This window comes from Danio rerio, chromosome 17, assembly GCF_049306965.1.
Source record: "Danio rerio strain Tuebingen ecotype United States chromosome 17, GRCz12tu, whole genome shotgun sequence".
Taxonomy (NCBI): domain Eukaryota; kingdom Metazoa; phylum Chordata; class Actinopteri; order Cypriniformes; family Danionidae; genus Danio; species Danio rerio.
The window spans coordinates 44,376,367-44,403,405 of NC_133192.1; the positions used below are offsets into that span (position 1 = coordinate 44,376,367).

The following is a 27,039-nucleotide window of genomic DNA, read 5'->3' on the forward strand; positions in this document are numbered from 1 at the left end:
TTAGTAAATAGTTTACTAACAGCTTGGTTATGATCTATTTCTAATTTATTAGGTATAGTTATAAATCATTACAATAAAGTTAACAAGTCATTTATAACTCATTAACTAACAGCTTATAAGTTATCGGTTGGCTATCTTTAAAGCACATTTATAAATAATTAACAAACTATTAACTTTTATTTAACTACTCATTTATAAGTCATTTATTAGTCATTTATGATCTACAAACTACTTATAATGGATAGTTATTTTAAAGTGTTACCTTACAGGTTTTACACTAACCGGCCACTTTATTAGTCACACATTTCAAGTACCGAGTTTGACCCTATTTTGCCTTCAGATCCTTAATCCTTCGTGGCATAGATTCAACAAGGTACTGGAAATATTCATCAGAGATTTTGGTCGATATTGAAATGATAGCATCATGCAGTTGCTGCAGATTTGTCGGCTGCACATCCCTGATGCGAATCTCCTGTTCCATCACATCTAAAGGTTCTCTATTGGATTAAGTTCTAGTGACTGTTGAGGCCATTAGAGTACAGTGAACTTATTGTCATTTTCAAGAAACTAGTCTTTATGAAATGGCATGTTATTCTGCTGGAAGTAGCCATTGGAAGATGGGTACACTGGGGTCATAAAGGAATAGACATGGTCAGCAACAATACTCAGGTAGGCTGTGGTGTTGACACAATGCTCAATTGGTACTAATGGACTCAAAGTCTGTCAAGAAAATACCCCCCCACACCATTACATCACCACAACCAGCCTGAACCATTGATATAAGGCAGGCTGGATTCATATGTTGTTGATGCCAAATTCGGACTCTACCATTCGAATGTCGCAGCAGAAATTGAGGCTCATGAGACCAGGCAATGTTTGTCCCATCTTGTATTGTCCAATTTTGGTGAGCCTGTATGTGTTGTAGCCTCAGTTTCCTGCTCTTAGCTGACAGGAGTGACTCCTGGTGTGGTCTTCTGCTGCTGTAGCCCATCCTCTCAAGGGTCGACGCATTGTGCATTCAGAGATTCCCTTCTGCATATACCTTGGTTGAAACGAGTGGTTATTTGAGTTACTGTTGCCTTTCTATCAGCTCGAACCTCGAGTCTTGCCATTCTCTTCTGACCTCTGGCATCAACAAGTCATTTGCACCCACAGAACTGCCGCTCACTGGATATTTTCTCTTTTTCGGAATATTCTCTGTGTGAAAATCACAGTAAATCAGCATTTTCTGAAATATACAGACATGCTTGTCTGGCACTAACAACCATGCCACGTCAAAGCTACTTAAATCACCGCTCTCTCATTCTAATGCTCGGTTTGGACTGCAGCAGATTGTCTTGACCATGTCTACATGCCTAAATGCATTGAGTGGCTGCCATGTGATTGGCTGATTAGAAATTTGCGTTAAAGAGTAGTTAGACGGGTGTATCTAATAAAGTGGCCGGTGAGAGTATTTAACAGCAACCACAGCTGTTGTATCTTTACAGCATATTTTAATATACATTTTTTACAGTGTTGGTATTCTGCTTTTGTATTGCATTTTTGACTTCAGAGAAACAACAGATGGACCATCCAGTCAGTTCTCAAACTCCATACTGTTTAAATGAAGGGAGCATTTACTGGAAACATGCTATGTTTGTGAGCTGTAAGTGAAAATAATGCGACATGACATCCTGAACCCTTGTAAATCCAAGGCAGGTGCCCTGAACTGCCTAAAAAGCTAATTGCTGTGCTGCCTTAGTGCGTGACATTTCAGAGCGGGGCCCATCAGCCTTTCACCCGAGCAGAACTAGCAGCTATTACTCATGCTATTGAACAAAAGAAGAAGAGAAAAAAAAGCTCAAATCCCAGACATCTAGTTACGGTCTGGACACAATCCAAGTCTCCAGGAGCACATGTTTATACAATAGCAAAACGAGCCGATAAAGTTGTTTTTCACATGTGTGTTGTTTGTGTGCTGTGGAGATGAGAGAATATTACCAAAAGCAAATGCATATCAACAAAGATCACACTGAGATTTGAGTAAAATAAATAGTAAGTGAAAGATTTTCAGCTTTTTATGATGAAATAAGTGTAAGTTACTTTATGAAAGTAGTTAGTAATTACAGAATAATAAAAAAATATTTACATCACTTTTCTAATTACTTTGTTTGAAAAGTAATTAAACACTGTAAAAATGTTAAAACAATTAAGTTATCCCCCAAGAAGCTTAAGAATTGTGTTGTTTCCGCTTATCTTAAATAAGTAGTTTAAACAAGCAGCAAAAATATTTTTGGAGTGAATTACTTGACTCAATACTACTTAAAATCTCTACACTACACAAAAATTCTTGCTGCCTAAGTTTTTTTTTTTTTTTTTTTTTTAATTAAAGGAACTTTTATTCTCAGGATTCTGCCGCTTCACTCTTGTCAATTCTTGTTTTGGTGGCAGAATCCAGACACTAGTCCTGTCTTGTCTTGTATGTTGTGCTCAAATCTTGTTTTCTCAGGTTGAGCACTCTTATCCTTGTCTGTCTTCGTCTTTCGTGTGAGCGCCATCTTGGCCAGCTTTGTTTACATTGTGGCCGCATGTTCTAATTCTGTTTTATGTGAGCACATGGCTTGTGTTGTGTTTCTGTGTCATGTACTTCTTGTCTATTGTTTAGTTTATTGTTTATTGTTTGTGTCTTGTCTTATTTGTTTATTGGCCCAATTCCAATTCTACTCTTAGCTTTTCCCCTTACCCCTCATTTTGCGTGTTCACGTGAAGGGGTCAGGTTGTCCCAATTCTCTTTAGCTTGAAGGCGTAGGGCTAAGAGAAAAGGGTAGATACTCCTTCGAATGAAGATATTTCAGGACCACACTCGAAACCAAGGGGTAAGGAAATTTACCAGAATACACCAGCCACAATGGCAGGATAGCTGCACCCGGAAGTAAGGAGATCCACGAATTAGTATTTTTTGTCATTATTACGAATTATAACAACAAACAAACATATGTTTTGATATATTCAAAACCACTTTTGTTTTTCACAGTCATGCTTAAAAAAAAAAAAAAAAAACGCTAAAATAAAAACAGCTAAATATCGATATCTATAATCCATAATCATAACTCCTGTACAGCAGTCCCACAACACTCTGACACTCGATGACACACGAATACCCTGTCAGAAAAGTCGAGTGGCTGAGAATAAAGTTTTTTACAGTGTCTGCTATAATGTTAATTTTGTTTTTGGTTTGTTTACATAGATGAATATGGCCACTGTGTAAATGCACAGTATAGTTTCGATCTTATTGCCACATTATATCGTTATGATAACATAATATATGCCTTCAGCGATTTCCTTGATATACATACCAAAAAAAAAAAGCAACTGAAATAACTACAGCAGTAACAATCATCTGATCTCATATGAAGCAAGAGATCGCGATGACATATGATGACGTGTGCAGGTGCTGTAGTGCTTTCCCATTTCTTAGGGTTAAATTTTGAAACTCTTCCCCTTCACACTCGGTTTTAAGGGCCAAGGGGAATGGTTAGGGGTACAAAAAAAGAATTGGGATTGAGCCTTAGTCCTCCTTGTCAACACATTATTAGTTTATTATGTTCCCCTGTTTGTCAATTACTTCTCTTTTATAGTTCCCCCTTGTCTGCCGTCCTGTGTCAGTATATCATTTTGTCTAGCCTTGTCCAGCCCTGCCCTTCCCTGCCAGCCCAGTCCAAGTTTTTTTTTTTTCTTTTGTTAATGTTTTACCTCTCAGGGTTGTTTCTGTTGCTTTTTGCTTTGTTTTAAAATTAATAAACCCATGTTTTTGTTCTTGAAATTGAGTCCTCATCCTTTCAAAACCTCAACGGTGACATGCATATTCAACTCAATTTACAGCAGTCAAACTGACTAAAAATGTTAAGTTAAACTTTGTTTACTTAAACACATATAGATGAAACCCGGTAAACTGATTAATATTAGTTAAAGTAACATTAACAACATTTGTTTTCATGACTTTTTTTTACAAAGTACAAATCCTAATATGTAGTCAAAATAGCTTTATTAAAAAAAGAAAATGAAACATTATACTGTATCAAAACATGAACATTTCAAAGTAATGACACCATATTTCATATACTGGATGTACCATATATTATCAATTTGAGTTCATTTGGTTTCAATTCATCAACTTGATAAATGAAGCATTTCTGAAAAATAAAATTACTCTGAAAAATATAGCAATTTATTAAATGCGAGTTGTAGCTGTAATTAGATTACCTAAGAACTTACTTTGCTTTGTCCATGAAAATTAAGATCAATGTGTTTATTAAACTGATTTTTTTTTTAAGCGAAATCTGATTATCTGATTGATCTAATTGATAAATTAAGTAGGCAATAAATTGTAAAGAGGCTCAATTTTTTGTAGTTTATTAAACCTTAAAAAATGTATAATTCGGTAGAGTTTGTGCGCTTTCTAAAAAAAAAAAAAAAATATATATATATATATATATATATATATATATATATATATATATATATATATATATATATATATATATATATATATATATATCCACAACAAATTCAGTACAATGCTGGTTCAGCAAAATAAACAGCCACTTCATATGACAGAACAATAACGCGTGTTTTTGCTTTTTGCATAGATTCAACTATAATAAACAAAGGAGTACATATATGATTTAGTTCACAAGGGTGTCTGAATGAGTCACTGTCTGTGTTGCAGGTGACAGACAGACAGGCATCACCTGGCCTCCTTGCTTACAGTCCCTCTATTGTTTTATGAGCAACAGTCATTCTCCCACAAACCACATTCTGACACAAATACTGTGACTTAAAGGCATAGTTCTACCTAAAAGGAAAATACTGTCCCAAAACTTGTCATAAACCCATTTCAATTCCATCCTTCTGGTGAACACATTTATTTGTATTTTGTGTTGTATTGTATTGTATTTTTTATTTATTTAGAAGAATACTATAAACTGAAAGTCAATAGCTGCATCCTAAATTGCATATTATGCACTATTCAATGTTGTTTTATAATATAAGTAGTGTAAATAGTGCATTCACACTAAAAATTCTTCAAATAAAAAGATATGTGGAAAGATAAGAGTCACAGATTTGATTACAATACGGAAAGGGGAATAAGTATTGGCCAAATGTTATGGAATGATAAAAGATAAGTTACATATTTTAATATGATTTAATCATGATACCTATCAGAGAGATTTAGTATGCTAATAAATATAAATATGGTAATGTTTGTATTTAGTCTTGGCGGAATAGATCTGCTACGCTGCTTGGATTATTATGGCAGAGCAAGTACCGAGACTTGCAAATGCCAGTATTTTCACACACATGCACTCTGACAATATAACATACTGCTTCTGGACACATAAAATACATGTAACCAACCCAGGCTTATTCTGACTACGTACCCCTATATACATTTCTAGAGAGCGCCAAATACATCCCAGGAGGTTTGTTTTTTTTGTGCTGTTTTTGTTTTCTCAAATCCATCAGAGGTAGCTGTGGACGCTTTTTGAGATCTCAAATTTTCCTTGCGATAGCCGTTTGTTGGATGCCAATGGTTACTGGTTTCAAACATTCAGCGGAATATCTTTTTTTTTTCACAGAAAAATCTCATAAGACATTATAACCACATGAGGGTGAGTAAATGGTGAGTCAATGTTCACATTTGAGTGAACGATCTCTTTAAAAAGGAAACACAATCGGTATTCTGTTCTGTGACACAGGCTGTGATGTAAGCATCTGTTTATATTATAAAAGTAGAACATGACACAGTAATTATGATTTGGTGCTGTGGTTCAAAAGAATAAACAAAAACAAAGAAATGGTAGATTGTAGGTTTGTTTTTGTTATTTTGACATGTAATATGACTGTGCCAGGTAATTTTTATTTCTTAGCATTTTTTGAAGTACCTTGGAATACTGTGGTACACTATATTAAGGTACTACAAATAATGCATAAAATAAAAATTACAAGTTGTTATATATATATAGCAATTACAGCTGAAGTAAAAATTATTAGCCCCCCTAATTTTTATTTTTATTTTTTATTAATATCCCCTTTCTGCCTGGTAGGCCTACTTTGTGTTTTATTTGCTAATTTAAGCTATTTTTAATAGTTAAATATAAAGTATAAATCTATACATTATTTGTATTACTTATTAATATGTATTATTAATGGACAATGCAAAGATATTGATGTTTCACAATGTTTTTACACAACATTATTTGAATTTACTAAGCTTAGGTTACAATGTTTGTAATGTTTACATTGCTCCACTTTCATTAAATCTAAATCCCAAATATTTTAGAAATGACAACAGACTTAAGATTTATTTATTGTCAGTTTTAATTTTAATTGATTAATGCACTTACTACATGACAGATTTCATATATTCATTTTCCTTATGCTTTCTTCCTGGTTTATCACAGCGGAATGAACTACCACTAACTTGACAGATTTGTATATTTATAATTTTAGGTGTTTTATGTCTGATGAAATAATTTATAATAGCATCATTAGTCATATTCAACTAATTACACTGTCTTGTCCTAATAGGTGGATTTAGAGGTTTTTGCAAAAAAAAAAAAAAAGCACAAGCAGATTTAGCTGGTTTTGACACAAAAGAAAATCTAACTTGTTAAAAACTAAATAATTGTCTAAAGTGACATTTATGAAAAAAAAAATACTATATATATATATATATATATATATATATATATATATATATATATATTTTTTTTTTTTTTTTTTTACCAGTTAATAACCTTATGATTACCTATAAAATGAAACTTCTGAACCAAATTATAGCAGTCTGATAGAAAAAGCTCATTTACAAGAAAAAGAGGTCTGATGGATTTAGAGTGTCTTAGATTTGAACTATATACTTGGATTATGAATATATATATAAAAGATAGTTCACCCAAACATGAAAATTTAATTCACCACATGTTTATTTCCCCTGTTGAACACACACACAAAAAAAAAAAAAAATATTTGAAGGAAGCTGAATACCTGTAACCACTAATTTCCATAGTAGCAAAAACAAACACTATGAAAGTCAATGGTTACAGGATTCCAACTTTCTTCAAAACATCTTCTTTTGTGCTCACCAGAAGAAAGGGATGATAGTAACAAAGGAAAGATGCGTAAAGAATGTTCAGTTCTGGGTGAACTATCCCTCTAAAATCGATTGATGATAACCAAAGATAAGATACCTCATGTTTACTGTTATGTGAATAATAAAGATGCAAGTACACAGCACGCAGAGTAGTGTGTGCACATTCTTGATTAACTATAATCACTCAGCAAGTGAAGCTCTGGCTCCAGTGAAGGCAAACTAATGAGTATAAATAATAATCAGCAGGTGGCACTGTCTGGCTTCAACGCAAACACACAGATGTTCCCTACAAGACACAAGTCTCAAAGTGTCTGATTCCGTTTGACAAACACAAGCCACATAGAAAACTGGATTTTACACTTCAAAGCCATGCATAGCACTTTGATGGGTGAAATGTGTCAGCCAACCTCCAAAAAAAAAAAAAAAAAAAATACAGCCTGTTGAAAAACAAACACACACTTCCCATCAGAGCTATTGCTTAATTGATGCAATCTCTGTTCTAAGGCCAACACTGATGACTGTATTTCTTTTATATGTTTAAGTGAATGATTTTTTTCCTTTAGCTTTGTTTTGATCAACTGGGTTATTATGGCAAGGAAATTACTGAACGTGATGAATGGAAAGAAACCAAATGCTGACTGTGCCACTAAGCTCTTTGAGAAACATTTCCTCCTACCTGACCTTTTGTGGACATGATTGATTAAATAAATAATGAACTTGCTTTTTGGGTATGGTTTTCATCAACTGTATTTTTATCTAATACAAATTCCTTAAAGAATTACATTAAATGATGTTTTCAAGCAATATGGGGTCTCAATTATAAAACTTAGGAAGCATAGAAACTATCCTAAATGTGAACGTGAATGCCTTTTCATTGATTTATAAATGATTATGTTTGTTATTTAAAGTTGTTCAATTAAGTCTATTTTTAAATTAAATATGTTTACTTAGAGTTTACATAAGGCTGTGCGCACTCTACCATCAAGTTTATTATCGATCCTAACTTTTGCATGGGAAGTGGTTTTGTGTGGATCAATAAATAGACCAAAAGTAGCAGATAAGACTTCTACGATGTTACAAAATTAGATGTTAAAAAAATTTGTTTCCACAAAATATTTAATAATATATTGTTGCCAGAACAACAGGTTATTACAGGGTTCAAGCTTCAAGCCAAATATCAAATTGCCTGACATTTCCTAACTTAATTTTAATGACACCTAATGAACAGAAAACAGGCTGCTTATATAATATATGCACATATATAATTATATAATATACTATATATTGTGCTCACATATTGATAATATTATAAAAAATATTATATATATTCATTCATTCATTTTCTTGTCGGCTTACTCCTTTTACTAATCCGGGGTCGCCACATCGGAATGAACCGCCAACTTATCCAGCAAGTTTTTACACAGCGGATGCCCTTCCAGCCGCAACCCATCTCCGGGAAACATTCACACACATATCCACACACACACTCATACACTACGGACAATTTAGCCTACTCAATTCACCTGTACCGCATGTCTTTAGACTGTGGAGGAAACAAGAGCACCTGGAGGAAACCCACGCGAACGCAGGGAGAACATGCAAACTCCACACAGAAACGCCAAGTAAGCCGAGGCTCGAACCAGTGACCCTGCTGTGAGATGACAGCAATACAGCGCCAATGCTTCACCCATATATATATATACTGGTCAAAAGTTTGGGGTCAGTTTTTTTATGATTAATTGTATTTAAATTATTAAATAAATTAAATTATTTAAAATGTAAATTATTACCCCAGTCATAATTGCTAATAATAATAATAATAATAATAATAATAATAATAATAAGAAGAAGAAGAAGAAGAAGAAGAAGAAGAAGAAGAAGAAGAAGAAGAAGAAGAAGAAGAAGAATTAATATTTGAGTGATTTCTGAAGGTTCGTGTGACAGAAAACTGGAATAATGAAGCTGAAAATTCATTAATAAAATCACTGGATTAAATTTTTTAATTAATTTATACTTTTATACTACTTTTGAACAGTTATTTCCTAGTGCAATAACATTTTATAATTTTACAATTTGTACTGTATTTTTATTAAAATAAATGCAACCTTGGTAAGCAGGATAAGCTTATTTTAAAACATTTAAAAATCCTACTGACCCTGAATTTATATATACAGTTGAAGTCAGAATTACTACCCCCTCCCCCCCTGAAATTCTTTATTCTTTTTTTAATATTTCACAAAAGATGTTTAACAGAGCAAGAAGATTTTCACAGAATGTCTGATAATGTTTTTTTTTTTTTCAGAAAGTCTTATTTGTTTTATTTCAGCTAAAATAAAAGCAGTTTTTACTTTTTAAAAATCCATTTTAAGGTCAAAATAATAGCCCCTTTAAGCTATGTTTTTTCAATAGTCTACAGAACAAAACATCATTATACAATAACTTGCCTAATTACCCTAACTTGCTTAGTTAAACTAATTAACCTAGTTAAGCTATCGAATGTCACTTTAAGTAGTATAGAAATGTCTTGAAAAATATCTAGTCAAATATTATTTACTGTCATCATGGCAAAGATAAAATAAATCAGTTTTTAGAAATGAGTTATTAAAACTATTATGTTTAAATGTGCTGAAAAAAAAAACTTCTCTCTGTTAAACAGAAATTGGGGAAAAAGTAAACGGGGGCTAATAACTTAGGGGGGCTAATATTTTTGACTTCAACTGTATATTTAAAATAATAATTAACCACAATAACAACTGTTATAATTCATATAATGTCAAATAATAATTGACATATTTAGGAATAAATCTGAAGTACTTGCTGTTGTATGGTTTGTATGGTTAATAGCTTGAAAGAATAGTTTAACAAACATTAAAGTTTAGCTTTTCTGTCATCTAGTTTTTAACAAAAGTTCTTGAAGTGGTCACTATGAAACCAAAGCATCAACATTTACATTAACCTGACCAGTCTAGCTTAGTTAAAAATGACTGCATATGGTGACTGCAAGTTGATGAGAGAAAAGATTAAAATTAGCTGAAAGTTAGCTGAAAAACAGTACAATATGTCTATATACAGTATATAAATATAAAGTAGTTTACATTTGAAATGGATCAAAACATTCCATCAAAGTTGTTCGATTACTATTTGAACAACATAAGTTTTTTGTCTTAGATGGTATATAAATGAATACTAAAATTTAAAGCAACAAACAAACATACCTGATATTCCATGACTTCGGCAAAAAAATGTAATGTCTGAAATAGAACTTTTCAAATTCTGTGGTCATCCAGAAATCCCATGACTCGTGGCTGTATAGGAATCCTGATATTGATTCAATATATAAGAATCAAGTTCATCTGACTAAATGTTGGAGTGAGAATTTGAAGAAACTCTTAACACTTGTCATTTATTGTATTGTATTTAAGTCAGCTATCCTGTATGTTTAGTCACATCACTTGCAATTGTACAAATATTGTCCGAGACTAATAATCAGGGTTTCTGCAGGATTTACTAAGTCAAATGTAAGACCTTTTAAGACCATCAAAAATGTAATTTTAGACTTAAATAGGGCTAAGGATTTTTTTTAAATGGCCGAGTATATATGTTTTTTGTTTGCCAAATAAAAAAATAATAATTCTAATTAGTTATTTTCTTAGCCACATAATTTAAATAACGTGTCAAAACAAGCAGACTCTAGTTGTATACATACTAATAAAAAAAAAAACATCTTAAAAAATAAAAACTTTAATAAACTAAATGTATGCACAACAAACTTTTATAATATTAAATATAGATAGAGTTTTGCTAAAGGTTATATTGAGATGTATTGTTGGTGTTTGGAGATGTGTTGAATTGATTGGGTAGCTTTACATAAACAAAGAAAAATGAAGACCTGTTTAAAAGGCTTTAAGACCTACACGACAAGATTTCAGTGAATTTAAGTAAAATTTTATTTTTGAAATTTAAGGCATTTTAAAACTTTTTAAGACTGCAGACATTCTGAATAATAGGCCAAGTAGGATTTTTATGTATATGTGATTTTTTTAAACAGTGTATTTTAAATACAGGATAATATCCGACTGCACAGCTGCATGTTTAGGTCAAATTTCAGTCACACGATGCACGTGAGCTGGATAAACTGACTATGTGACTACTACTGTATATGACTAGGACACTCTTGATGATGAGAGGAAAAAAAATTGTTCCTGTGGCAAATGTGACCGGTAAGCAGTGAATCAGGTCTTGGGGGAAATGTTAATAATAGGCAGAGATGGCACAACAGAAGGCAGTTCCTCAAATCTGCCTTTGTTGGACCTCATTTGGTTCCTGATGGAAGTGCTAATTCCTTTCAGGGTTATTTAAATATAGATGCCGAGTTATTTAAAAACCTTAAAATCTGGCTTCTGCAAATGGGATGTTCCACTTGTAGTGTGGGAGTCATATTAGCATGATAAATATGAACCAAAAAAAACACATATTGGTGGAATTGAATGTGTTATATTATCATCACCTTCAATCCTTCAGTGACAGAAATGCATTTTATGGGTGACAATTTCCCTTAATTAGTGTTCTGTTAACATTAGGTTTATAAAGGAATGCTATTTTTTTGTTAAATTATTAACTGGAATATAAACTCATCTGTAAAATAAAGGCTTTTTAAATCATTTATCAAATATTCAGATTACAAAATATATTATTAAAATATAGACAAACATAATTGTAAATAATGCACATATCATATTGTAATTCATTAGAGGACATGGGAATATACAGTATGATTACATACTGTACCTATCTACTGTTTTTTGTCGCATCAATTTATTGCAATTTTCTTGAACAACAACAGAGTAATGAATGACAAAGGCATTTTTGTGCTCTCATTTTAAAAGTTACCCTTGCCAAATTACAAAATTGAAACCATTAGATGACTTACCTTACTAAATCAGTCATACAAGAGCCCACAACGACAACACTAAAGTCTTCAGCCATGACCTAATTTCATTAATAAAAAAAGAAAAAATAAATGAAAACATTTGACATACATTTATTAAACAAGATTACCAACAATTAAGAATACATTTCAGAAAGTAACAGTTCAGTTGTTAAATACTGGTATAGTTGTGCTCCACATTGAACATTTAAAGCTCTAATGTGCATGATTATTTCAGGACTGAATCGTGTGATGACAACAACCATGGAAATCCTTCATTAATTCAATCCCTTGCGTGTAGGCAATGCATGTGAATAGTAGTGTTAATCTGCTCAAATCTCCTAGCAGGCCTCAGGGGACTGTAAACGCCTGCCGCTGGCTATCAAGCAGCCTAGATTTTCCCAAAATAAGTCCAGTTTGCATTCTACTCATTCTTAGATTCAAATCAGCTGCTGTGGTTAGTATACTTTCAAGTGTTTTGGAGTTGAGGCATGACCCTTAATGGATATATATTTGTTTAAAAAAAAAAAAAAAAAAAAAATATATATATATATATATATATATATATATATATATATATATATATATATATATTAGGGCTGTGCAATTAATCGAATTTGAGTCGCAATTTGAAGCGCTGCAATTAGTTAATATAAAATATATATGTATATATGTAAACAAGAATAACATCTGAGGTAAAGTGCTTTAAAACCAGTCCGCTATGTTTCAGAAAATTAAACATGCTAGACTTTCTGCGAGGCATATATACATACACACACACACACACACATATCTATTTTGTTCATAGAGGAATATTACATGCACTTTTATATGTAATGTTTATTAATTCATTTATAAACAGATTTTATGTCAATTATTTATTTTTTTTTTATTATTATTAGGAGAATCCATTTGAGTATAATAAGTACTTATTGGTGAAAAGTTTCAATTTAATAACAGTTTAAGTTTAAGTTTAAAAACAGTTTTGAAATCAAAGTTTTTATAAGTTTAAATCAAAGGAATTTACCACCTAATAATCTTAAATAATGTTGTAGGAATATAAAATAATAATTATATTATATATCTCTACAAAATATGATTAGTTAATTATAAAAGGTTGCAATATAAAATATATATATGTAGACAACAATAAAATCTGAGGTAAAGTGCTTCACGCCAGTCCGCTATGTTTCATATATTCTGCTATGTTATAAAGTATATATGTATACATGTAAACAAGAATAACGAATAACAAGTGCTTTAAAACCAGCCCACTATGCTTCATATATTCTGCTGTTATAAAGTATATATGTATACATGTAAACAAGAATAACGAATAACAAGTGCTTTAAAACCAGCCCACTATGCTTCATATATTCTGCTATGTTATATATATGTATACATGTAAACAAGAATAACGAATAACAAGTGCTTTAAAACCAGCCCACTATACTTCATATATTCTGCTATGTTATAAAGTATATGTATATATGTAAACAAGAATAACGAATAACAAGTGCTTTAAAACCAGCCCACTATGCTTCATAAAATTAAACATGCTGGACTTTCTGCTAGGGATCGCACACATGGTATTGGTTGTTGTGAACTATGCCACATTACACGATAAAAAACGATTGAATCTTGTCACAAAGTCCATTTGTCATTTACGACTCCCCACGACACGACACGACACGACACGACAATCAAGGAAATAATGCCGAAATTGCGTAATCTGACCGAGGCTTTATAACTAGCCAGTTGAGTGTGCACACTTTCGTTCTGCCCAATCAGAATTGCGCAACTGAACTACGCCCACAATAAAAAAGAAAACCAACAGGAAAAGCGATGACAAGTGGGATTATGGCGTCTGCTGCTTCAGAAGCATTAATAGATAAATTAATATCCAAGGAAAACTGCATTTGTAATATGGGAATATTTTGGTTTCAAAGTCACAGACACCGAACAAAAAACGGTCATTTATAAGAGCTGTCACAGAGTTGTTGCCACTTTCAACAGCTTACAGATTATTTAGCTGATGCTTGAGTTGAATTAAAATCAGCTTAAAGCTTGAATTAAATTGTGAATCAATAGGCATGAATAGGCAGAGTGATCTGTGTCGTTATAACGGCGTCCACAAGCATGGTCAGTAAAAAAGGTGCACAACCAACAGTATCTGAGGTTTTCACTAAAATTACTAAGTACTGAAAGTAAAGTATTGAAGCAGTGTACTGATGCTGTGACACATTACCAGGTAGATTCAAAAGACCGAAGAGTTGTTAGTTAATTAAATATCATGTATTTCAACTATAGTGAGACGCGATCCAACGGTACATCCTTGATAAACTGTCCGACGTGCACTGCTCTCTGGAGCTCAGACGAGTGCATGACAGCGTGTGTGGCTGTGGTCACATGATGCGCGTTTTCAGTTGACGGAGGGCTGCTCAGAAATGCTAGATAAAAAACAGCGTGGATGTGAATCATTTTCGGTCGAAAATGCCATTTTAACACTAAGATGTAATAGTGTAAACGGGGCCTGAGTATTTTTGCGAGCGAGTTTGCGATGAAAGCGGGGCAGAGGATTGGCGATGCCGGCTCAGCATCGTGTTGTCTATCAGCCATTGGCGATGGACGATAGGATCTTCTATCAGCTCAACTCATCAATAAACAGATTTTATGTCAATTATTTTATTTTTTTAATTATTATTAGGATAATCTATTTGAGTATAATTACTTGTTGGTGAAAAGTTTACATTTAAAAGCAGTTTAAGTTTAAAAACAGTTTTAAAATCAAAGTTGTTATAAGTTCAAATCAAAGAAAATGACCACCTTAAATTCTTTAATAATTTGTAGGGATATAAAATAATAATATAATAAATCTCTACAAAATATGATTAGTTAACGAATAACAGGTGAAGCCTGCTCTGTTTCATTAAATTAAACATGCAAGACTTTCTCCTAGGGATCGCAGACATGGTATTGGTTGTTGTGAACTATGCCACATTACACGAGAAATAATGATTGAATCTTGCCACGATGTCCATTTGTCATTTACGACTCGCCATGACACCCACTGATCAAGAAAATAATGCAGAAATTGGATGATCTGAAAGGGGCTTTATAACTAGCCAATTGAGTGAGCACACTTTCGTTCTGCCCAATCAGAATTGTGTAACTGAACTGCGCTTATGATAAATTACTGACAGGTGGGATTGTGGCATCTGCTGCTTGAGAAGCATTAACATATGAGTTAATATCCAAGGAAAACTGTGTTTGTAAAATGGAAATATTTTGGTTTTAAAGTCACAAAACAAAAACAGGTCATTTTTTTTAAGCTGTTGAATTGTTGCTAATAGTTAAACCTTGAATTAAATCGTAAATCAACTTGCATTCGCTGTCAAAAAAAAAAAAAATTGCAATTAGATATTTTCCCAAAATCGCACAGCCTATATATATATATATATATATATATATATATATATATATATATATATATATATATATATATATATATATATATATATATATATATGTATATATATATATGAAGCATACACTGTAATGGTAATACAATGCAATATGCCAGACTGCCAAATAAATATATTTATTTAGAATAATAAAGTATTCATATAAAGACAATACTAATAAATCAAATATTTGCAAACAAAAAATATAATATTTATTCACATTGTGCAGAATTGACCAAATATTTTGCTAAAGTGTTTGTTTATGCTGTTTTATCTGGTAAGTGATTGTGGTCAAAGTCTACTAATACTTGGACTGTTAGCAAAAATAGAAACGCAATGCTATAGTATCAGTCATTTCATTTGTGTGATTAAGCAGCCTTAAAAAGCATATTGTACGTTATAATCTTTAACACATTACCTATTTGTCCACTGAATAAAGCGATATATCTAAACTGCCAGTGCAGTACTCGGCACCCACGTCTAATATCTGTCAGTCTGCACAGAAACACATCAGAAGATCGCTAGAGCTGTCTCCATATACTCCTGTCTTTAAAAGAATAACTAGCTATAGTTTAAAAACGTGTGCAAGCATTTACATGCAGGACGTTCAACCAAGTGTAATAACTTGTTTTTCTAAACACATTAGACTAATTATTTATGTGGTCCTTCAATAACACCGTGGTAAAATGATAAGGCATATTTATAAACATCCATAAACAAACCTCAATAGAAGCTGCGGAAGTAAGGCATGGGTTCATACTCAAAATTGTTTCTATAATACACATAAAAGGTACAGAGAACACGTTTATTTAAATTTTATTGTATGTTTTTTTGTATCGAATCTATATCTCATAAAGAAACGGGGGGCTTAACAATACCCGTGGATAATGCTGGATTAGCATGTTAGCCAGTGTGTTAGCATCGATCTGCAGCTTCAAAACAAATTTTAATAACACAAAACAAAACACGATTAAGCATATCGGCGATAGCATTGATGTTCTCTGTGTCTGACAGTAGCCGCTTGAAAGTCTTAGTAATATTTAGAAACATTTACCACATTTAATAGAACTTTGTTATAATCAATTCAAAATCACAGCGAAGTCGTTTTTAATTATTTTTCTCTATAAACAATATTATTTATTTTATGCTGTGGAAATCAAAGAGATCTGTTTCTTTTTTCCCCCGTTTTTAAAATATGGTGATTGTGACATAAGTCGTCTAGACACTTAATAAGTATATAAGTGATTTGAAATATTGTTCAAAGTAAGATATTTTTTATATACAATTTATGTATATAAATTGTCCAAAGTTTGGATTATGCAAATGTGGTGAGAGAAACTGACATTATAAAATCACTATAAGTGACCCACTGGTATTTCAAATCAACAAGTTGAAAACAAATATTGTTTAGGGACAGTTTTCAAGACATATAATCTTTTATTTTTGTATGTATATCTTATACAGTTTTACACATATCTAGTTGTCTTCTAATCCAATGGCATTCATACATTTTAAAGTGTGACAAATCTTTAACCACACACAGTATTAATGTGCTTGGGTGAGTTCAACAGTCAGTTATTAATGCACAAAAAGGCAGCCATGGTTTAAAAGGTTTACAAACAAACATTTATATACAGCTCAGTTGTACAAACCACATTCCAGTTAAATAAATAATAAACCAACATTAAATATATAATAAAGCAGGCAAACACAAATGTGGATAGAAAATAACTAGACTTTAAAACCAAAATCCTATAACGAAAAGCCATATTACTATTTTGTTCAGTTACTTTTTAAAAAGTGATCATAGAGGAACATTACATGTACTGTTTATTAAGTTATTAATAAACATATTTTATGTCATAAATGTTTATTGTTGTTATCATTATTTGGAAAATCAATTTGATTTTGATTAGTACGTGTTGTTCAAAAGTTTGAATCTAACTTTTGAAAACACAATTTAGAAAGCTTAAATCAAACTAACAGAAAACTATCACCTTGCTATTTTAAATAGTGTTGTAGGCATATAAAAATTGTTTAATATGTCTCAAAAATATGAAATGCTGGAGTTTTTCCACAACTAGAAATATTGTTGTGGCTTTTTAATCTCTATTCTTCTTCAGTTACACAATGTACGGTACAATGTAAAAGCACTATACAAATAAAAAATAACTTGACCTGACTTGCCGCCAGGTGATATTAATTATATTTAAAAATTAATTTAATATACAGTTAAAAGTCAGAATTATTTGCCCCCTTTGAATTTTTTTTCTTTTTTAAATATTTCCCAAATGACGTTTAACAGAGCAAAGGAATTTTCACTGTATGTTTCATGTTTCAATATTTTCTCTTCTGGAAAAAGTCTTATTTGTTTCATTTCGGCTAGAATAAAAGCAGTTTTTAATTTTTAAAGAACCATTTTAAGGCCAAAATTATTAGCCCCTTTAAGCTTTATATTTTATATATTTTTTTAAATGATTTCTTAAAACTATTATGTTTAGAAATGTGTTCAAAAAAAGCTGTCCATTAAACAGACATTGAGGGAAAAATATAAGGAGCGGGGCTTAAAAATACAGAGGGGCAAACAATAATGACTTCAACTATCAAAATCTTTCTTCTAAAATTAGCATTTTTATCCAACTCTTGTCTGTAGGCTCGAAATTTTACTTTTATAGTAAAGAATAAGTTCTTTTCATTGCCTTTAAAGTGAAAAACGTGAACATAAACATATGAGGCAGAGAAAAATGCTCATTTTAACAACATGATAATGTTTCCCTCTGGACATTTTGGATGTAGAACACAGTACCAAATAAAGATCTAGGGACATCATGGAGTTCAACATTTTAAAGTTAAACTTGTCAGTCGTAAACACTTTGATTATTCAGGAATAGAAGCTTCAGCTCATTTTCAGTGTCCAAATTTAACAGAGTAACAGTTTTTTTTACATTGACTCAGTCATAATGTGATTGTGTCTCAGTCTACATGATTCACACTGTTTTTGGGAAGCCAAATAATTATAATATGGTAATAAAAAGAAGAAAAAAAGGAAGAAGAATACCTTAATTCATATAATCCTTATGATTAAGATTTATTCAACAGTCACTGTATGGCTGACAGATGTTTTTAAATGTTTGTGTTTTCCATTTTTTTATTACATGTATGTACATTTGATTTGTTATTGTATGTATTTATCTGCATGGCATATTTTTGTTCATCGTATTTGCTTATACTTGTTTTGTTTTCTGTATTTGCCTATATATGTTTCTATATTTTTGTACACAACTCAAAGAATTACTTTGTGTTAAAAATGTATTATTGTTATTATTGACAGAGCCTTGTTGGGAAGATGAATAGTCTCTCTCCAGAGTTGGCATTGAGCCGTATTTCTCCTGAGCTGCGGCCTTTACTCTGCTCTATAGTGAGGAATGGACGGGTTGGTTTGGATTCATCCAGCTGTCTCCGGATTACTGACCTCAAGAGTGGGTGAGTGTTCTGTGAACTCTACAAAAAATAGATAACTTTTGGAGAACAGCGTAATTGTAGGTTGTCTATGTTGATATGAGTAATTTCTTTAATATAACCTTAATCAGAATTCTAGAAAACTGAAGGGACTTTCCAGCAATGATCATTAAGGATCTTATTCTTGGCCACTGTATGCCTTTATCCCCCCCATTAAAACATAACTTAAGTCTGGTTTATTACAATTAATTTCAGTTTCTCTGGCCAAATGCCAGTTATAATTAATGCCATACCTGTGTGCAATCAAGAAATCACTTAAATACAACCTGCCTGACAATGTGAAGTAGACCAAAAGATCCTCAAAATCTTTGCATCATTTCGAGATCCAAAGAAATTCTACACCGCAAAATCCTCCAAGTAAAATTTACTCAGTTTAGATACCGTTGAAGTCTGAATTATTAGCCCTCCTTTTAATTTTTATTCTATTTTAAAATATTTCCCAAATGATGATTAACAGAGCAATGAAATTTTCAGTCTGTCTGATAATATTTTTTTCTTCTGGAGAAAGTCTTATTTGTTTTATTTCAGCTACAATAAAAACAGTTTTAAATTTTTTAAAAGCCAGATAAAGGTCAAAATTATTAGTCCCTTTAAGCTAAATATTTTTTTTATAATCTACAGAACAAACCATCGTTAACCAATAACTTGCCTAATAACCCTAACCTGCCTAGTTAACCTAATTAACCTAGTTAAACCTTTAAATGTCACTTTAAGCTGTATAGAAGTCTCTTAAAAAATATCTAGTAAAATAATATTTAATGTCATCATGCCAAAGATAAAACAAATCAGTTATTAGAAATTAGTTATTAAAACTATTATGTTTAGAAATATGTTGAAAAAAGTTCTCTGATAAACAGAAATTGGGTACTGTAGTATTGGGTACAACTGTAGTGTTTGGTCCCTCTCTAAATTGGATTAAACTTCCTAAAGTTAATGAGACGAAGGCTGTTTCTCAATTCCAAGAACGCAGAGAACGGACTTGTGTTCTTGTGGAGACCGGTCTTGCCAGGTGTCCTCGGAAGAACGAACTCAGGAGAGCGCGAGGGCAGAGAACGCGTCCTTTGAGAATTGAGATGCTGCGTTCTTCCTGATGGTCACATGACCTTCACGTGTTTTAAATGGTAAACATTACAGCCTTCATACACCGATTTATTGTTTTTCCCCTTTTCAAAATATATACTTTGCATAAAAACATTATAAATATATGTTGCACAATATAAATAAAACAGATTTTAATACGAATTTCAGCAAACAAACACCCTTAATGTGTTTATTCCTTTATTAAGATGTCCATGGTAATGTTTACTTTCACCGTTTCATTTAGGGAAACTACTGAGGTAAATATATCATATCTATGAACTTTAATAATAAATCTAGATAAAATGCAGCGATTCCCACCTTCAGTCGCAATGACTTCTGGGACTTCCAGAGCGAGTTCGGTGCTTAAGTCTGCATCAGTGCGTCCTCAATATTAAGAACACATCCGGGAAGTTTCACGTGTCCTCCATACTTGCGGTCTTGAGTATTGGAACTGAACTTAGGCAGCTGATGATGACGTTTCACGAGAACATGAGGACGCAAGATCACTGAAGAACGCATATTGAGAAACAGCCGAAGAAATGATTAATTAGGTGATAATTGAGAACTGATGATGAACATCTGCTGTTATTAAGCAGAAGCAGAAAAGAAACACAAAACTACAACTGACTTCAGTCACAGCCTGACATTTAATATATTGAATCTCTCAGCAGAGAATAAACTTGATCAATAAGCAACTCCACAAACAGCAGCTTTACTTATTACTAACCTGTTTGCCTTGTTATAAAGAGGGACCAATTACTCTCTGAACTGAGTATATTTTACTCAGAGGATTTTGCTGTGAAACAAATGAAAAAGAAAATAATTGAGATCTAACATGTCTGGAAAAGTTTATAAAGCCGTTTCTAAAACCTTGGGGCAGCAGTGTACCACAGTGACAGCTTGATGATCTCCAAGAGTTTTGGGAAAATACTCTGTGGATTGACTAGATTGTGTTGTAGGGATAGTTTATAGTTTAACCCAAAGAATGACCAGTCTGGTTGGTGAAGAAGAGCCGGAGTCAGAGATTTAAAAAAAAAAATAAATTAAGTTTACTGAAGATAGTTTGCAGTTTCATTCGCAGAAGCCAGCTTCAACACTCTCAATGAGTTCCTAGGCCGCTCTGCTTACAATCACCAATCAATAACAATTATACTCTCACATAACGTCATTAACTGCGTCATACATATAGGTGTTCTAACCTGATTGGTTAAAACACAGATAGACTAGGAACATTTCCATGTGAGGTTCGTGCGTACAATTCTGAACAATATCTAAACATAAACGTCAGACACCCTTTAGACTCATTAGAGCTGACTCCAGACCTGTGAAACGGATCAACAATCAAATAGAACACACACACTTAAAGTATAATCTGTTTCTTATCCAAGGCTGAGTGTACCGTCAGCCGTCTTTATCAAAACTGGTTAAAAACTGGTATAATCTACATTCAGGCAGTTATATTCTTACTACACAAAGTCTATCTTGAATAAAAAGTAGAATCACTTTAAAAGATTTAACCGTAAAACTATAACAAAATCACTTTTTTCGACAGTATTAACTCCTAGAAATAACAATAGAAACAGTTGTTTCCAGTCCTCAGTTCCACTCAAGATCTCCATGACCTCTGACCTAGTTTGCTGGCTCCTGAAAATAGGTATAAAGAGACAGGCAAATGCACTGAACATTCCTTTATTAAGCAATGTGTTAACTTATTCATTAATTAAAATCAATTCACAGTTAAATACTAAGAAACAGGATGATGAAAAGGATAAACGTTGGTCCATGATGAGATGAACTGGAAAGCAGAAATCCGAATCCTTCAGTGTAAAAGTTTAACTTTTTGGAAGGTGTGTGTCTCATTATGTGTGGCATAAAATAACATTGTATTTAAGAAAAAGAGCATCATACCAACAGTAAAATTTGGGGATGCATTGTGCTGGTCTGTGGATACTTGTGATAAAAGGAACCATGAATTCAGCTGTGTATTAAAATATCATGAAGGAAAATGTTCTGCCATCTTTTAGAGACCTCAAGCAGATTCAAACTTTTGTTCAGCAGCAAAACAATGGTCCAAAGCACACTAGTGTCACTGACTCGGTCCCGGTCATTCCCCTCGCTGGCCAGCAGAGGCCACCATCTCCGGACTTCTAGCATTACATCATCCATTTACGCTGATTGTGCATACACCTGATCTGAATCTAGCTAACGACCCACGTACCTCTTATAAGCCGCACTCAAACACTCAGTCAGTGCGAAGTCTTGTTCAGCCCCGGCCAGCATTACTGAGCGTTATATCCAGCCTGATCTCTTGTGTACGACTCCTGTTTCTGACTCTGCTTCGCCTTCTGCCTGCCCACGACCCTCGCCTGATATACGGACTCTGATTCTCGCTGCCTGCCCTCAACCCAAGCCTGTTTCACGGACTCTGAATCACGCCCCTTGCCTTCGACCCATGCCTGGTAACTCACTCTGTGTCTGTTCACCGTCATTCCTGAAACCATTACTACTACTGTGGATGTGTGTGCACCCAGGTGCATATTGTGTGTTTGAGTAAGATTGTGATCAATAAATACTGCATAATGGATCCCTCCGTGTCAGTCTCCTCGTTACAACTAGCAACTCCACTTCTGAATAGAATAGCTGAAACAAATTAAAATGAAGACTTTGGAGTGGCCTAGTCAAAGTTCTGACCTGAATCCAATTGAGATGCTATGGCGTGATTTTTAAAAGAGGGTTCATGTTTAAAAACTCTCCAATGTGGTTGAATTACAACAATTCTGATATTAGTGGGCCAAAATAAATGACTAAATAAAAAGCTGAAAATGTTTGATTGCCGTTGTTGCTGCTAGGGGTGGCCAAATTAGTTATTAGGTTTAGGGCCCAACACTTTTTCACACAGAGCTATATTGTTCTGCATTTAGTTTCCCCTTAATTACCCCCCCCCCCCCCTCAATTTCGAAACTGAATTATGTGTTTACTTGTGTTGTCCTTGACTAATAGTCACATTTTTATGTTCTGAAACATTAAAATGTGACAAACATACAAAAAATAAGAAATCAGTAAGGGCAAACTCTTTTTCATACTTCTGTATATGCATGTACAGAATTGTTAGCCTCCCTCTGAATTTTTTTCAGTATATATATATATAATATATATATTGTCAAGTATTTAAGTACATATTCAAAAGTCTGTGTACAAAACCCTGTAGGTGCGATAAGTCCTATCCAATGTGCCTCCAACCACATCGTCAACTACACAGTGAAGGTTATTGGATGCTATCTCACCAGCCAATGAGATTGTTCCTCAGCGTTTAAATACATCAGTGTTATATGAAATATCAATCAGCACAGCACCATGTTTTCAGTTACCCACCTCCACCCCAGCTCCACCTGTGTATAGATCTGCTATGGAAGGTTATGTCTGTTATCTTAGACATTATGCCAGTACCAAGTGTCAGTACCTGATCTGCACCAACAATCAAACCAGCAGCAGCATCAGCATAGCAGATCTACACTGCTAAGACCAAACACATCAACATTGCCTTATTGCCATCAACATTCATTACCATAAATCCCTCACAGGGTTGTCATGACAGAACTGCCTTAACATGCGTATGAACTTTAATGCCATCCCAATCTTAATCCGTAGGGCTTAATGTGGAGTCAGCCCACCCTTTGCGACTATAACAGCTCTTCTGGGAAGGCTTTCCATCAGGTTTAGGAAAGTGTTTATGGGAAATTTTGACCATTCTTCACATTTGTGAGGTCAGGAACTAATGTTGGATAAGAAGGCCTGACTCGCAGTCTCTGCTCTGATTCATTCCAAAGGTGTTCAATTGGGTTGAGGTACAGTAACACCTGAATTCAATGATTTGGATTTGTGTCCCATAACTTATGGCAATAATCTCTCACACACATTTTTTTGGCTTGTTTCATCAGGCATTGTGCTTTGTTAGAGCAGAGGGATCTGCCTTTGGCAATATATAATTAATATAATTATATAATAAAACAGATATACACTTACCGACCACTTTATTAGGTGTCTAACTGCCTGTTAATGCAAATTTCTAATCGGTCAATCACATGGTAGCATCTCAATGTATATTTAGGCATGTAGATATGGTCAAGATGATCTTCTGCAGTCCAAAACGAGCATCAGAATGGAGAAGAAGGTGATTTAAGTGACTTTGGATATGACATGGTTGTTGGTGATAGACGGGCTGGTCTGAGTATTTCAGAAACTGCTGATCTACTGGAATTTTCACACACAACCTACTCTAGGGTTTACAGAGAATGGTCCTAAAAAGAGAAAATATCCATTGAGGTGCAAATGCCTAGTCGATATCAGAGGAGAATGTCCAGATTGGTTCAAGCAGATACAAAGGCAACAGTAACACAAATAACCACTCGTTACAATCGAGGTAGACAGAAGAGAATCTCTGAACGCACAGCACGTCAAACCTTAAGGCAGATGGGCTACAGCAGCAGACCACACCGCATTGCAGCTCCTGTCAGCCTTAGAACAAGAACCATGCTACAATTGGCACAGTCTCATCAAAATTGAACATTAGAAGATTGGAAAAACGCTGCCTGGTCTGATGAGTTTCGATTTCTGCTGCGACATTTGGATGGTAGGGTCAGAATTTGGCATCCACAACATGAAAGCATGGATCCATACTGCTTTGTTTCAATGGTTCAGGCTTGTGGTGGTGGTGGTGGTGATGTATTAATGTGGGGGATATTTTCTTGACAGACTTTGGTCTCATTAGTACCAACTGAGCATCTTATCAGCACCACAGCCCACCTGAGTATTGTTGCTGACCATGTCCATCCCCTTATGACCACAGTGTACCCATCTTCTGATGGCTACTTCCAGCAGGATAACGCGCCGTGTCTTAAAGATGGAATCATCTCAAACTTGTTCACTGGACTCAAATGGCCTCCATAAACACAATTTTCAATCCAATAGGGCACCTTTGAGAAGTGGTGGAACAGGGGATTCAAATGATTGATGTGAAGTTGACAAATCTGCAGCAACTGTATGATGCTAACATTTCAATATGGAGAAAAAAAAATCTCTAAGGATTATTTATAGTACCTTGTTGAATTTATGCCTTGAAGGAGGTCCAACTTGGTATTAGTAAAGGTGCACCAGTGGCCAGTAGGTGTAGAGTAGAATAGAGAATAAACGTAAAAAAAATTCTTTTTCGTAGTTGATGGTTGAGCAATCAGTTTCCTCTGTATTGTAAAGTTTTTATTGTGTTTGCCCTGCAGCTGTTTCCTAAAGCGAAAATGTAACGCATGCATTCTTTACGAAACAATCATAATGATAATATTATTTGACAATAAGCATTTTAACATAAAACATATTGCTCTGAATGTGGCCATACTGTAGTCATGCTCAGAAATGATTAAAGATGACAGATAGCACTTAGTCAATGCTTATTTTGACTGGGTTAACGAGATTAACAAAGGCAGAAACATATTGTGTTGTTTTTTATTAAACAATGACTGATTGTGAAATGAATAGCCTTAGAGGACGTTTATTTTGTCACATTGAATTAGAAAAGTTATTTTATTTATAGAATTCAAATGTATTAAAAGTCAGACAATTCTATTCAGTTTGAATTCTTATACACACTATTTAAAGAAAATGTACATGCATCAATGTATTTGTGGATTATGATTAAAATGGATTTAATTTAAGGTTTGAGTTTCTATCTTACTGCACAGGACAAAGGTTTTGTAGATCAGAACATAATAGAATACACAAACACACACACACACACAAACACATGCGAACGCACACACAAAACATTTAAATACAGTCTTTCAGATGCTCAGACTAGTTCTCTGCACTCTAACAAGATTGTAAGGTTTAGAATCTAATTAATGCATATAAACAACTTTAACATTATTAAAAGTACATGATGACTGACTGATATCGAATGTTCAATTTCAAGCTATATGTTTATTTTATTTTCAATTCAAACTATCTGCTTCTGCTTTAATTATGACAATAAATGTTATATTAAATGGTATTCAAACTTATATTGGTAGCATTTAACACTAAATAAAGCACATAATCAGTACCTGAGGTTATGGATTCCATAGTAGTTTATGCTGTTGTTTATTGTTGCTGTTGTTGTACATGCATCACCTTCAAAGGGAGGATGGTCGAGGCAGAAGCAAACAGTAAAACACAGGTAATCCACAAGAGTATTCCAAAAAGCAAGCATAAGTTGGGGCAGGCGGCAAACAATCATTGATCCAAAGGCAGTGCAAAAATACAAAAACAAGGCAGACAAGGCAAAACACAGGAACACAGGGAAGCTGCTTGATAAAGTCCATAACATAAACCAGTACTCAGCACAATGTCTTTTTAAGTGCTGCTGATATGTTAGTGCAAATTGGCTGCAGGTGTTTTTCATCATGTAAATCAGGTGTGAGGTACATTTGGCTGTTATGAGGTGTAGAGTGTCCACTAGTATGTCTGGTGGGATATCTAGCTAGTGACCATGACGTGCACAATTATCAAGTTGACACTGATATTTTTGTTTTTCATTTTCTTTTAGCTGCACATCACTGATGCCCGGTCCTTGCTGTGACAGATTTAAACTTCATATTCCATATGCTGGAGAGACTCTCAAATGTAAGTAGCATTTCTTTATATAAACAAACTGCAGATTACACGAGTAGTTATGCTGGCATTATTATTGTTCTTATATAAATGACTATGTGACCCTGGTTTTTCATGTTGCACGGGTATATATTTTGGAAATTATTGACCTTTTTATGCCAAAAATCATGTTCCATGAATATATTTAGTGAATTTCCTTGTGTAAATTTATTAAAACTTAAATTACATTTTTTTTGAATCCTCAGATTTCAGATTTACAAATAGTTGTATCTCAACTA

General features: G+C 33.4%; 2 protein-coding genes across 4 annotated transcripts in view; one reads left to right on the forward strand and one right to left on the reverse strand.

The window, feature by feature from the left end:
- Positions 1-16,032, reverse strand: part of rbks (ribokinase) — an 82,607-nt gene extending 66,575 nt beyond the window's left edge. The window contains 2 exon segments of the mRNA NM_001002117.1: positions 12,063-12,121; positions 15,942-16,032. Of these exon segments, the coding sequence (NP_001002117.1) occupies positions 12,063-12,118 (56 nt within the window). The 5' untranslated portion in view covers positions 12,119-12,121; positions 15,942-16,032.
- Positions 16,033-16,231: 199 nt separating this feature from the next.
- Positions 16,232-27,039, forward strand: part of babam2 (BRISC and BRCA1 A complex member 2) — a 182,510-nt gene continuing 171,702 nt past the window's right edge. For 2 of the 3 annotated variants that reach the window (XR_012392716.1, NM_001017777.1), the window contains 3 exon segments: positions 16,236-16,313; positions 18,855-19,006; positions 26,697-26,773. Coding sequence is in view for 2 of the 3 variants with exons in the window: in NM_001017777.1 (NP_001017777.1) it covers positions 18,870-19,006; positions 26,697-26,773 (214 nt within the window). In the remaining variant the exon portion in view is untranslated. 3 annotated transcript variants of the gene reach the window in all.